This window comes from Copadichromis virginalis, linkage group LG17 (assembly GCF_057382275.1).
Source record: "Copadichromis virginalis isolate Kocher_CV1m ecotype Utaka linkage group LG17, C_Virginalis_male_GT1.1, whole genome shotgun sequence".
In the NCBI taxonomy this organism is placed as follows: Eukaryota; Metazoa; Chordata; class Actinopteri; order Cichliformes; family Cichlidae; genus Copadichromis; species Copadichromis virginalis.
In genome coordinates this window covers 24480562-24494962 of record NC_140634.1, presented here as the reverse complement: position 1 = coordinate 24494962, position 14401 = coordinate 24480562, and the positions used below count along the sequence as shown (strand labels likewise).

Here is a 14401-nt window from a genome sequence, read left to right as displayed (position 1 = left end):
ACTTGACTTGAGACTTGAGGATAAAGACTTGAGACTTACTTGAGACTTGCAAAACAATGACTTGGTCCCACCTCTGCTGGTTAGAGTTGCATGGATCGCAGATTTATCCGTTTTTTGTGAATATAAGCTGCTGACTGGTGAGCTGAAGATTCAGCTTGGTACGTTAGTGTTCATCAGTTAATCATAAAACATATTTAGTGCTTATAACAAATATATTATGCTAAATAAAGACAGATTTTTCCACAATGTATATGATAGTAAGAGTTAGTAAACCTCTATTAAAGTCTCCCTCTGCAGTCTGTTGTTTCTTAGATTCAGCATTGAAACTGAATTTAAAACAAAACATAGATGACATTCTGTCGCCTCATCAACCACCAAGATCTCACTGCCTACAGACATTCAGTAACTCTCATTGGATAATGTTAATAAATATCTTTCACTAAATATGAACGTTTTCTACCTGTCCTTGTTTAAATTATGAAAGAAGTTATTATGCCTGAGAATCTCTAGAATGTCGAATACTTTCCACTAAACAGTTGTCTTCTACTTTGGTTAGTTTTTTTAACAACCATTTAAAAAACATATTTTGCTTTTGTTTTATTTTTTACTGCAATTCCTGTAGAGTAGCTTTTATAGTGTTAATTCAGTATGTGCTACAAAATAAAAGCCTTTCCTTTACATTAGGTTTGTGGGCATTTTATTTTGAATTGTTCCAATCATGGCACTTCAAAGGAACAGCGCATCACAGGAACAGCCTGTGATGTCACAGTGCACATTCTACTGGAAAACCCTATAAATAGGGGAGACGTTCAACCGACTTTAGTGGATCTCGGATGGCAGAAACACAAAGCAACCTGGTTGTTAAAACAAAGACAAGGCGGACGCAGAGAAACGCACACGCACACGCTGACGCATCTACAATGGCAGAAGCAAAAATAGAAATGGTCATCACACCAAAACCTGAGGTTGATAAAGCCGCACAACCAAATACTAAAAAGTCTCCTGTGGCACAACCACCAAAGGAAACGGTTGTGAAACCAAAGAAACCAAAAAAGCAAAAACAGAAAAGAGTGGCTGAAGAACCAAGAAGAGCAATTACTCGGGCATATGCCCGGGCTCTTCTTGAAGCTCAAAACAGCACGGCTGATGGAGCAAACCCAAAAAATGAAGAAATGCTCCCCATTTCAAATGCAAAGGAGGACATGGAGAGAGAGAGAAATGGGAAGAACCCCAGCCGACCAAACCCTGTGCCTAATGGAGGGACTTGGGAATATCAACCCATTCCCACATTTAGACCCCCGTTTAATCCCTGGCACGAGATTGCTGCTCTCAGACACCAACTGGAAGCCTCCCAATACCATCAGAACGACCTTTACGGTAAAATGGTAGGTGCAAACAAGAGGGCCTCTTATCACCAGCTTCAGGTGAACAAACTTCGTGAAGAAATTCACGAGAACGAGCAAAATCACGAGGAAACGATCAAAGGCCTCATAGAGCAGCTGGAAGAGGCTTCTAGTAATAAGACCTATGACATCAGTGAGACAGACACTCTCGTGAGTGACAATGAAGCTATGGTCATATTGGATGAGGTGATTGCTACCCTGCAGGACCAAATCAGCCACCCTACCACAGAGCAGTGTGTGGAGTCTGCCACTCCAACCACAGAGGCTTCACACACTGACTCTGTAGGACTGAAGTCCTCTAAGGAGGCTGAATTTGAGCTCAAATGTAGGATTCAGCAAGAGCAGATTGAGATGCTCCAGAAACAGCTCCTAGCAGCTCAAAATCAGCTTGAAGAGCAGGCCGTTAAACATAGGCAGGAGCAGGAGACACTCAACCTGGAAATCAGTGACCTGAAATCCCAGCTCTGCCCCAACAAGGCCCTTCATGATTTGAAGCTAGAGTCTCTGGAGCGAGAGCTGAAAGGGGCCAAAGCTTCCTCACTTAAAATCCCACAGCAGCACAAAGAACAAAATTCCACTGCTGCAAATGAAATGCACAAATTTGAGCTTCCGAAAGAAAACGAGACTGGAGAACAGGACAAGATGGAAAAAGAGGACTCACTGCCATCCACTGCAAGGTCTCTGCAGGAGCCTCAGAAAGAAAAAGACACCACAGAACAACAGAAGATAGAAAAAGAAGAGTCAGCTGCATTTTCTGTACAGGAATCTTTGCAAAGTGTACAAGACAAACAGAAAATGCTCAATGTCAAGGTGGCTGAACTCAAGACTGAAGTCAAGAGCCTGCCAGAGATTCCGCCAAGTAAGAAGAAGAACAAGAAGAAGCGGAACTGTGCGCGTCCCCAATTTCACATAATTGGTGTCAACATCAAGTCCTAAAAATCATATTTATATACAACTAAATTGTCAGTGAACATTTGAAGCCCTCTCGGTCAAGACAGAAGGCCACCCCTTCCTGAGCCCGGTTCTGTCAGAGGTTTCTCCCTATTAAGAGGGAGTTTTTCCTCTCCACTGTCGCCAAGTGCTTGCTCATAGGGGATTTGGGGGCTTTTTTTTAACACCAACCACTGAAAAGTTCACTGACATCAAATTTAAGACTCAGCAAATATGGAAATGGATCATTCGTCATCAAGTGAGGAATCATCCGTTTAAAACATGTTTGCTGAGTCATATTTAGTTGTATATAAATATGATTTCTGTCACACTAAGGCCAATCACAGACTAATTTGGACAATTGGTAAAAAATAAATAAATTGAAAAAATTGAAAAAAGTAGTTGTGTCATTGTTTCGTGTAGATTTCAAATAACATGCCATTTTATGTCAACATATTTCTGTTACATTTGTAGTGCTCGTGGTTTTATATTCTTATGATCCTGTTTGTTTGATGAGTATATCCTTCTGCCTTGCTTCACATATTTACTGCTGCTTGGCTAGCTTTAGTCATGCTAGCATCAGCACGGGTAGAAACAGATACACATCAGAGACATCACATGTAGCTTGTGTTTATGTTCAGAGTGACACCTGATTTAAAAGCAGGCAGCAAAGCACTGAGCAGCATATCAGTCAGCACAGAAAACAAATGCCATAAATGTCATCAATTAGGCTGGAATAGTTTGTTTCTAGTGGCTTCTATCAGAGGTGTGGACTCGAGTCACATGACTTGGACTCGAGTCAGACTCGAGTCATTAATTTTATGACTTTAGACTTGACTTGAAAAAATGTTGTAAGACTTGTGACTTGACTTAGACTTTTACACCAATGACCTGGGACTTGAATTGGACTTGAACCGGTTTACTTGAAAAGACTTGATATTTCACTCCAAATATAAAATGTAACATGCATATAGAGATTGAAAATGTGATGTCATTCTGGGGTAGAACCACAAAGGATTCTGGGAACTCGTGGCAAGAGGTACTAGCGCACGCAGGCTTTTAATTGAAATCAGTTATACAGTGATAAAAAGAAACACAAAAAATGGCAAGAAGCTGTTGTATTATTAACTGCGATAGCCGGTCACATGACAGCCACGGGAAGCCGACGGGTAAAGAAATCGGTTGTTATCGGATTACGTCGTTGAAGAGAAATTGTTCGAGCCATGTTTCCGAAGTAACAAAGAGGCGACGGATGGCCTGGATCGCAGCCATTCAAAGACCAAATATAACGTCCCAGAACACTCCAGCTCACATGTTAGTCTGCTCCAAGCATTTCCACAAAGGTCAGTCTTCTGTTGTAGTGAATGCGTCATTTTCATAACATAATTGGTGATATAGGTTACAAGCAAGTCTGACGCTGAACAGAAATTGTCGCGCTATGCTCCTTTGTTTATTGTGCATAAATAGTGAATTGTCCTGACACAATATTGTGTTTCGCTTCTGTTATTATGGTACATTGACAAAAACATACTTTTATTCACAGGATAAAACAGTTGTTTTGTATCACTAATTGCCCAGTACGATTACAGCATACAGTATTATTGTCACTGCTACATTTCTGTAACGCGTACCAGAAATTATTTCCACTACTAATTAATTATCCTTGAGCTCAAAGGTCCTATTAATAAACGGTTAACGAATGTGTATTTATGGAGACGATTTGTGAGACTGGTAAACTTATGATACGTACGATGGTCTTTCGTTCTACACGGTGCATTTCAAGGTCCTGCACCCATCCGGCGGTAAACTGTACCTGGGCTTGTTGCAGTGACCTGAAGTTACTAAACTTCATGAGTGTGTGCACTCACTCCAAGAACCGTATGATTATAAATATGCATATAAATATGCTACGATGAGATAGCTGACTTCATCTAACTAGCAAATGTTGTCCAGGCTACGTTGGTGATGCAGTTTTTTTTAATGTGTATGATATTTTTGTCATGCGATTTTAAAGCTGGTCCTACAAGCGCATCCAAGAATAACATGCAGCTTATCTCAGAACTGTCGGTGAAAATTATTCTTGGAGCTAGGTTTAATTGAGCTGCATTTTAAAGAGGTGCAATTTCACAATTTGTGTATATTTTCTAAGTTCACTATTTTGTCATGTGTTGAGAAAAACAGAGTTAAAAATTACATGGTCTAATATTTACATTTAGCATAACTGCAACATTCTTTTTTCGTTGTTTTCTTTTTTTTTTTTTTTAAAGACTCGAAAGGACTTGAAATTCAAAATTTCAGACTTGTGACTTTACTTGAACTTTTACACCAGTGACTTGAGACTCGACTCTGACTTGCCTGACATTACTTGAGACTTGACTTGAGGATAAAGACTTGAGACTTACTTGAGACTTGCAAAACAATGACTTGGTCCCACCTCTGGTATACATAGACAACATGTTTCTACTGCTGTCACCGTTACCTTCTCTAAGTCATGGTGTGATGCTTGCAGTAATGTTTGTCCTGATTTGATCCAGCTCTGACCCTGCGCGACATAAAACCCGAGGCCCTGCTCATGAAGCCACGCACAAACTTCCTCTTTGCTCCACCGTGAGAAAGGAAGATCAACAGCACTGAGAGGAGAGAGGACGAACATCAGTAAACAGCATTCTTAAAACCCTCAAATGGGAAAAACACTTTGTAGTTTTGCCCTTATATGCAGCAGTTAATAATTAATACAATAACGGTTTACTTATTTTATAATTAAGATGTTCTAAAATGGTTTTTGAACGCCTACATTTGTTTGGTGTCGCGTGACCAGCCGAGTCTGGGGCCGGCTGTAGCTCTGACTCCACCCCTTCTGAACTCCATCTCGGCTGCATCGTCAAGGTTGAAGGAGGTAGAGTGGCTCCTCTTTAACCTGCATCGCAATTACGTTAGAAATGATCAAAGATACATTTCCTCCAGCTCAAACACCGACGACGCGTCGCTGAGTCTTACCTGCCAAAGAATCTCTTGAACCCTTTGGACTTCTTTTTGGTTTCGGGCGAGGACGTTGGAGGCGATTTATCGTGGGATTTCCGTGGAGGAGCACCGGCCAAGTCGAGGTGCTCTGTGCCTTTGTGCGCCGTCTCAGCTGTGAAAGTCAATTACACATGTGAGACTATACAAGCTGGAGCAAGCATGGATGACCCACCACCATGAGCACAGAGATTCCAGAGAATCTGGAACTGGAGAAGCATCACACATGCAAACATCTACTCATTTACAAAGTAGTAATGCAAAAGAAATGTAACCTGGAAAAACACTAAAAACGGCATAATTGCAGATGGTTTAATGTCGTGGATAAAAGACAACTGGATATTTTTGTGATAACTTTGATAGAAACACGTCAGAGTAAGCTGCAAGCAAATGGTTGAGAGAAGAAAAAAAGAAATCCCAATAAAGAATAGCCTTTAGTGGTTTCCAACTTTTCTTGCAACTCAGTCTGGTTTTATCTCTTCAGATCTTTGAGATATAAATATTGAAACAGTGAAAGAGAAAACAATTATATTTATAAACTCATAAACATAAGATGTCATGAACAACAGCAACAAAAAAGTTGGGAAACACTCATTTTTCAGGAGAGTGTTTCTATGAAAGACCAGCATGACAAGGATTCATGTAAGATAAATGTTTACATTGTCGTGTCAGTGCTGGCTTCAGTGCATCCAGCTGTCTCACCCACAGCTGCCATGCTGCAGGCCAAAAAGCCACTCTGCTTCACTGTACCTAACACAGGTGCACTGGCACTCCGGTTGCGATCTTCACAATTTACAGAGCCATGAAGGAAACATGAACATAAGTAATAAAATAAAAACACACACATAAACAAATACAGGGGGAAAAAAATCAAATGCCTTCTACAAGATGGCAAAGCTCACCGAGGTTCGGGGCGCTGCCCGTCTGCTTGCCTCCACGTAGTTTGAAGAAGCCCCGGCCAAATGAAGCGCGGGCTTTCTTGGTACCAAAATTCCCCTCGCTTGTGGCGTTTCCTTTAGTTGGAGAAGAAGAACTACGTCCTGTTTTATTTAGGCCCTATGAGAAGGGAAAAAAAAAAACATGTAGAGACAGAAGCATTAAAGCACAAATCACAGGAAAAAAGCACCACTAGGTGTCAGAGGAGGACAAGCTTACACAGAGGACCCTGTGACTGGTCCTAATCATTCATAACAAGGAGGATCTACTCTACTATTTAGTACAAAATGTTAAAAAAAAAAAAAAGAAATAGTAATGAGTATTTTTGATATAACAATAGAATATATTATTATAGAAATAATAAGTATAACAGTATAATCAGCCAGAGCACATCAGAGATAGCCTTGTCTTACTTGATCAGTGCTGCTGGTTCCAGCTGAGCTGCTTGGTTCTGGGATGTCTAAGGTACTGAAATCACAACAATGAGAATTCAGGCCTCAAGCACAGGCTAAAAAAATGGTTTAATAATCTAGAAATGTTCTTAACATCAAGTAGAAGTAATATTACATAATTAAAATTAAAGTGTTAAAAAAAAAATCAACCAAAAGAAAGGAAAAAATGAAATTTGTGCAGTACAATGCATTAAATTACTATTCTGCTAACCAGCAATTAGCAGCAATTGTTTCACAGAGTCATTTAAATGCGATGTACCTAAAAATTGTTCTGCTTAAAGCCTTTGCTCACTCAAAGTACACCCACACAGGCGTTTTCACATCGGTCCCTTGATTAGACCTTTTATGTCGGCACAAATCTTCGACTCTACTCAGTCCTGTTGTTAATGCTGTGCAGTACAAATTTCACCTTTATTCTTGTTACTGGTAGGGAAACCTGTGTAGCCTCAGATTCCCAACACAGCCATAATAACCTTTACTAACCTCAAAAGTCTAATCACACCGAGGTCTAACGCAGGGATGAAAGAAATTAACTCAAACGACTGAATAATTTCAGCGACAACAGCAAACACTTAACTTTTACACTTTGATGCTGCGTCCCTAAAAGCAAACAGCATCGCCAACACACCACCTTTAGACAATCTAAATTTATTCAAGCTGATGTTTCGCTGATTAGAGAAAGGTTAAAGTTCCCAGACATCACCTAGAAGTAGACTGATATTTGTGCACAAAATGTAAATTACTTCATTTGACCCGTGAAACTAAATAAAGCAGAAAAAGAACGATGTCTTTTAATTACAGCAATCAAATCAAATCAAATCAAAATCAAATCACTTTTTTTGTCACATCACATGTGCAGGCACACTGGCACAGCACATGCGAGTGAAATTCTTGTGTGCGAGCCCCACAAGCAACACAGATGTGCAAACACAACAACACAAACGAGCAAAATACAAGAATGGCCAACCTGAAACTAATAAATATATGTACAATATATAATAGTGTATGCATTTCTGGATGTGTATACTAAATATTTTCCTACGTGTGTGTGTGTGTACACATTTTTACAAATTAAATAGTAAAAAAAAATATATATATAAAAAAAAAAAAAAAAAAATAATATATATATATATATATATATATATATATATATATATATATATATATATATATATATATATATATATATATATATATATATATATATATATATATATATATATATATATATATATATATATATATATAAAATAATAATAATAATAATAATATATATAAAATATACAGTTGTGGAAGCTTGAGTTTTACCTTCCGGCTGCCTGAAGCTGTCGCTCTCTGTCCAGTTCGTTCATTTCAGAGAGCACCGCTATGCATGGAACAGACTGAGACAACAGATAAAAGCATAATGAAGCAAAAACACTTTCCTAAAGCAGAGCATGCACCGACATCAACAAACAGAACAGCAAGAACCAAAGCTCTGAATTCCTGGCAGAAACAATTTCAGAGTGGAAGGCCAAAACTGAGTTTTTATAAAGGAAGTCCACAGTCTGGGGTTCATCCTGTGTCAGAACTGTTTTGATAGAGGTTGTGTTTACCTCGCCCAAGCCCCTTCCTGCCTCCCCCTCCAACTCCACAGTGACCTGATCAACCTCCATGGCTGCAGAGACCGAGGGATCATCTGGGATATCGTGGTAGTCATCTTCATTCAGCTTCTCTGAGAGAGCAGTGAGGGCAGTCAGCGGGGACACCATAAAGCACAAACCCACCAACATCAGTCTTACCTTTTCAAAGTTCATTGGCAGTGTTAAAAGCATTCCAACATTGTGGATAAAAGGCTTTTGACAGTCAAACGGGCGGTTTTGGGGTGTATTTTGCACTTGAGTTACACATACTTTGACAGTGAGAGAAAATGTATTTTTAACGGCAACACAAAGTCCTGCAGCTCTATGAAAATAATCATGGATAGAAACCGAAAGGAAGCTTTGTGAAGTACACCAGAGTTTTTTAGCAATTATTATTCAAAAGAGAAGATGCCTTTTTCTATCGCCAGCAGGTTTTGGGGGTCAAAAACTGTCTCTCTTAAAATGGAGAATTAGGTGTTTTACATGTTTATTTTGAACACTTTAAGAACCAAAAGGAGCTAAAAATATGTTTTAAATCCAGCTTTGACTCAGTGCAGAAGTAGTTTTAACAACAAAACTGTAAATATCAATGTGAGTAAATTTGAAATTTACGAGGTTAGATTTTCTGACCTCTGACCAGCTCCTGCACCTTTTTGCACTTTTTAAGGGACTCCTCCAGCTCTTTAATCCTTCGTTCCTGGAGACAGACACACATTATGTCATTGCAATGATGACTCGAAGTGAGTTAAAGCTGGTGCTGACGCACTGCACACTACCTTCTCATCGTTCTCTGACGTCAGCGACTCTAAAACCCTCTTCATCTTCAACATTTCAGTATCTGGAGAAAGGAGAAGAAAAAAGATGCTTTATACTTGTGAACATTTAAACATCAGCTCCTGCGGGCTCTGAAAGCAGCCAACAGAAACCAGAAATAACGAAGCCACTGGGGCACAGCGTACTGGTCAGAAGGGCTCTTGTTTCAGCTTGCAATGATCTCTTGATTTAGTTATCGCTACAGATTAACACAGGGTCTGTGTCTGTTTTTTCAAGCAACACCACACAATTAAATGTGCCCCCCCCCCAGCCACTTGATAACGTAATCCAAACCTAATGAACTCCTAAAAAATGTGCACAGGCTGATATGTTGTATAATTTCTTGCATTCTTCACCACCAGCAGCCACACCAGCGTAGTGCGGCTGCTGACCCACAGACATAAAGAACAGCAAAACAGGCAGATCTAGCAGCTGAAGAGCAGGATTATTCCCTCGGGCGAGGTTGTGTCAGATTTGGTTTGGAGGGCAAATGTTGGGCTGGCCAGAGGCACCACTTAAAATTACAGTATGTGAGACTTCTAGCCTGTGCTGGGCAAACAAACAATTTAAAACACCATTAATAACTTTTTAGGGTGAAACTCTGGCGTCTTCACTGTTTGTCCTACTGTTCTGAAGAGTTCAAGCTCTGTGTGTGAGCATCATTTACTCCACTTAAATGTCTCAACTTAAGAAAAGCCTGTTGCTCATCAAATCACCTTCGCCTCGAATCTTGTGCCAGCGAAGTCAGCAGCATGCACATTTACTCTCTGCAAGTTTCCCAATTGCACGTTAACCGAGTTCCTCATTTATTGTTCTAGTCTGCTTCATTTCTAACTTCTGATGGATTTGTTGTGCCTCTATGCTGAGATGGCTGAAGACAAAACAAAAGCCTTCCTGTCTTTAGATTTTACTGCACAGAACATGTTTACAGGCAGGCCAGCATGACAGAAGCACAACATTCCTCCATCAGAATGGATAAGATAAGGTCAATTGTGGGGGTGGAAGGAGTAAGATAGTGATGTGTTTGGTATGGATCATACAGACGGACAGATAGGGAGTTAAAAAACTAAAATCAGGTTCAAATTACCTCAGACTGTCTGTGAAATGTAAGATACTTAAAAAAAAAGAAGAAATGGAGAAATCCAGACAAAAGCTGTGTGATATTTGTCTGGTAAGGCTTCTGAAGGTGGATATAGTGTTGCTGGAATGGAAAATGTCTATTTTTCTAATCCTCAAGCCAATTTTGGAACTGAAGTGCATGAAATAGAACATGACAGTTATTAAAAACAGCTCCCACCTCTTTCTGCCCCCTCAGCTCTGTTGTGGCTCTCCACCTTCAGTCTGCCCTCATCCTTCAACTTCTGCAGCTCCAACTCTCGCTCCTCCAGCTGCCTCTGCAGAAGCTGCAGCTCCTCCTATAATGAGGGTTGACAAAGCCATAATTTATCTGCAGCATTTAATACTAGGAAGCAGAGAAAAGCATCTAATGCATTAAACAATCTGGAAAGAAAGGTATGCTTAAGTTAAATTATCAGAGGCACAGCAACTTTAGGGTGACTCTTAAGCAACAAATTGTTTCAAAAATGATGCCTGAGAGCTGCATGCAATTAAAATGTGATTTAGCTTGCTATAGAGTTATTAGGAGTGCATTCACTTTGATTAACAGGTGGGTGCCACTGGCTGTCTGCATAACATCGCTTCCAACAATACGAATCGCTGCTAGATTGGTTAGCAAGATTATTGTCTAACTAGTCTTTAGAAAATATAGCGCCTCTGCATTGGTCCTGTGCACACCCTACAGATAGCTTCACAGATCATCGTCTACATGCTGTATCCGTTTCCCATCACCAGGGGGCAGTGTCACAAATACATAATCCATGGCCTACTCTTGCTTGTGCTACTGTTGGTCTTGCCAGCCACAAAGAAAAGAAAAGCTATAACATACGAGGAGCTGTAGAAGAAGAATGTTAAACAAGTAAAGTTTTCTCTGCAGCCACTTTATTCTGTATGCTTTTTTACCTTAGCGGGAGACTGTTTTAAGGTTGTCCCGTTTGTGGTGAACTGCGCTGTGACTTACCATATACAGCAGTGGTCCCCAACCCCCGGGCCTCGGACCGGTACCGGTCCGTGAGTCGTTTGGTACCGGGCCGCGAGAGTTGAGGCTCAGGTGTGAAATGTATAGTTTTCAGGGTTTTTAATCGGTTTTCAGCGTTATTTTGTTATCGTTTACTCGGTTTTCCTGGGTCTTTTCACGTGTGTTATGAATAAACCTTTTTTCCCCCATACCGGTACTAGTTTTATTTTGTTGTATTTATCCGTGACACCTTAAAGGCCGGTCCATGAAAACATTGTCGGGCATAAACCGGTCCGTGGCGCAAAAAAGGTTGGAGACCGCTGATATACAGCATCATCCACATGAAGCTACATACTACTGGGTTATTTGAGGACTGCACAAAGCGTGTGTAGATAGTTTGCAAATCTCTTTGCGCAGGCAAATAACTCTGCAGAGACAACGACTGCACCAGAAATTTGCATTTAGCCGATTACCTTAAACCTAATGTTCTCATCCAAGTGGGCTCCCATCTGGCTTCCAAAAACAAGGTCAGTCAGGTTGCTGACCTTGGTCTTCAAAAACCGTAGCTTACTGACCCGTTGAATGAGGTCAGAGCGGCAAGTCCACCCTTTATCTACAGTCTATGTATAGACTAGACTAAAGTACTAATGAAGCCCCTTGAAAATACGTGTACAAATTAATGTCATATGACTTGAGACCGTCTTGTTTTTCAACTATTGCCTCTATCAGATGAATATTTACATAAGTTCAATGATTTGAAAAACGACAACTAAATACCTGCAAAATAAATGAAACTCTGACGTTTCTCCATAGAAACGTGTCCAAATTCACATGCTCAGGTAAACTAAATGTTATATGTAGAATAAGTGGAGAGCTGCGTTACCAAAACACTGCAAACACACTGTGGCACAAGTGATGTGATTCAGCGCAAACTCAAGCTAATCAACAAATTGCATAACAGTCAGCATGCAGACTAGTATCTCACACAAAAACTACTAATTAAAAACTCAACTACTTTAATATAGAAAATTTACAAGATGTGCAGATTTATAAATGGAGAAATACCACCCTCCTACTCAAAAGAAAAAAAACAAAACAAAAAACAACACTTGCTGATTAGCAATGCTTCGGTCAACATTATTTTGCTCTACAGGTGTAGAGAACAAAAAGTTCCATCCATCCATTCGCTTCCGCTTATCCTTTTTCAGGGTCGCGGGGGGCGCTGGAGCCTATCCCAGCTGTCATAGGGCGAGAGGCGGGGTACACCCGGGACAGGTCGCCAGTCTGTCGCAGGGCCAACATACAGGGACAGACAACCATTCGCACTCACTTCCATTCACACATTCACACCTAGTGACAATTTGGGTTATCCAATTAACCTATCCCAGTGGGGATAGAACAAAAAGTTAATACAGGATTTTAGTACTGGTGGGAGCACTTACAGCAAGTGTGGTGAAAGTCAGGAAATCAGTGCGCAGCAGTGAAGGAGGAGAGCAGGCTTAGAGGATCTTAAGGGCCAGAAAGGAGAAAAAAGAAAAAAAAAAAAAAAAAGGGGGGGGGGGGGGGGGCTGGAGATTAAACCTTCACCTCAAGTCCAGTGAACCGACCAGTGTTCCACTTTGGACGCTTGACAGATTAACATGTTGCAGTAAGATGTTAACATAACAGAAGAAATAAAAAGCGGAAGCCAAATAGAAGAGGGGTGGAAAAGAAGAATAAACAGAGAAAAATGTCACGGGGAAAATCAGAAGGATTTAAACATGTAATGATGCATTTCAAAAGATTAAAACATATTCAGATTATGGTTATGGTCAATTACAAAGCCGTTTGCTGACTGGATGTGAACTACAGACACTCACTTTGGTAGCTTTGAGTTTCTTCTCACACTGCACTCTTTGATTCTCTATATCAGTAACCCTGAACCGCAGGTCCGTCACTTCCTGGTACAAGCCCTGGGGAGGAAAACAGAACTCCCATTAACTGCTAAACTCTGATACAAACCTGAACTGGAGAGCTTCGTGGAGACTGTGCGTGGGAGAGATGTCTGGTTTTTTTTTCTCCCCTTCTTCAGCAGAAGGAACATTCTTGCCAAAGGCATCAACATTATTTTCAGACTGATGTCTCTCAGGAGGGAATATGAGGAGCTCAGTCTACACATGGAGACAAATCCTAGACTTAAGGGAAGGGTCACGGTTAATTAATGTGAAACTCCTTTTATCCCAATCAGCAACAGTGTAGGAGGCCTGGGAAACTGACTTTAAATGCAATGGGTATTTACTTTTTTTGTGATTGTAAACCCTTCATTCTTCAAGGAGGACTGTTGTTGGTACACAGAAAATATTTGATTACTTCTTGTTTATATCATCTTCATTTGTATTGAGAACAGGGTTTGGGATTTCAGAGAAAATGTGACTTTAAAACCGTCTCACTCAGCTAATATCATGAAAAGTATAACAGCGCAAAGCCTGTTCGGACCAAGTAGAACCAAGTTTATTTTGTTGTACCCACAATTTACAGATGCCCCCTAAACAAGATTTGGTACTTGTCTGTGACTGTTAAACTTAAGGAATCCATTAATGTCATGAACTTCCTTTGAAAGACCTGAAACTGACAAACCGAAACACGCTGCTGCACTTCTTCAAGTCTCCACCAATGCACCTCCCAAATTTAAAGTGGATGCGATGAACAGCAGGGTGAGAGAGAAGAACATACAAATATAGTGATTTCTGTATTTGTGTCACAACTTCAAACGGTAAGATATTCTACATTTTGTGTGGCTATTGTTTTAGCATTTTCATCATGTTGATGTACAAGAAGGTTATTGGTTTTGGTAGCGTTTGCGCGCATACGTGTCATCATTCTGTTTGTAAACATGTTAGCTTGAAGTTTGAATGAATTGAAGGTCTTCTTCTCAAACTGCACACTAATACACATTATACATTACCTGCTGCTGCATAATGTTAGTGTAGTCAAAGCAAACATCTGTCATGCTACCCTTGTCTGATTTTTACTGTACTACAAACTTCTTAAAGTAGGCTCAAATGAATATATACAAAATACAATACCATTGCCTTAAAAGCAGAAACTGCCCAGACAGTGAATTTTCTTGGGGGAGGTTTGCACACTCTCAGCACTTGTTTGGAGTATGTGTTG

General features: G+C 40.2%; 1 protein-coding gene across 3 annotated transcripts in view; it reads right to left on the bottom strand.

The window, feature by feature from the left end:
• LOC146689485 (liprin-beta-1-like) overlaps positions 1–14401 on the bottom strand; it is a 37676-nt gene that overhangs the window by 7276 nt on the left and 15999 nt on the right. For 2 of the 3 annotated variants that reach the window (XM_085436942.1, XM_085436943.1), the window contains exons 7-18: positions 13108–13200; positions 10472–10589; positions 9138–9199; positions 8992–9058; positions 8335–8453; positions 8048–8121; positions 6701–6755; positions 6254–6407; positions 6102–6134; positions 5331–5466; positions 5128–5250; positions 4813–4963 (exon numbers count right to left, since the gene is read on the bottom strand). In XM_085436942.1, the coding sequence (XP_085293068.1) occupies positions 4813–4963; positions 5128–5250; positions 5331–5466; positions 6102–6134; positions 6254–6407; positions 6701–6755; positions 8048–8121; positions 8335–8453; positions 8992–9058; positions 9138–9199; positions 10472–10589; positions 13108–13200 (1185 nt within the window). The remainder of the gene's footprint in view (positions 1–4812; positions 4964–5127; positions 5251–5330; positions 5467–6101; positions 6135–6253; positions 6408–6700; positions 6756–8047; positions 8122–8334; positions 8454–8991; positions 9059–9137; positions 9200–10471; positions 10590–13107; positions 13201–14401) is intronic. The other variant, XM_085436944.1, reaches the window with a different exon arrangement.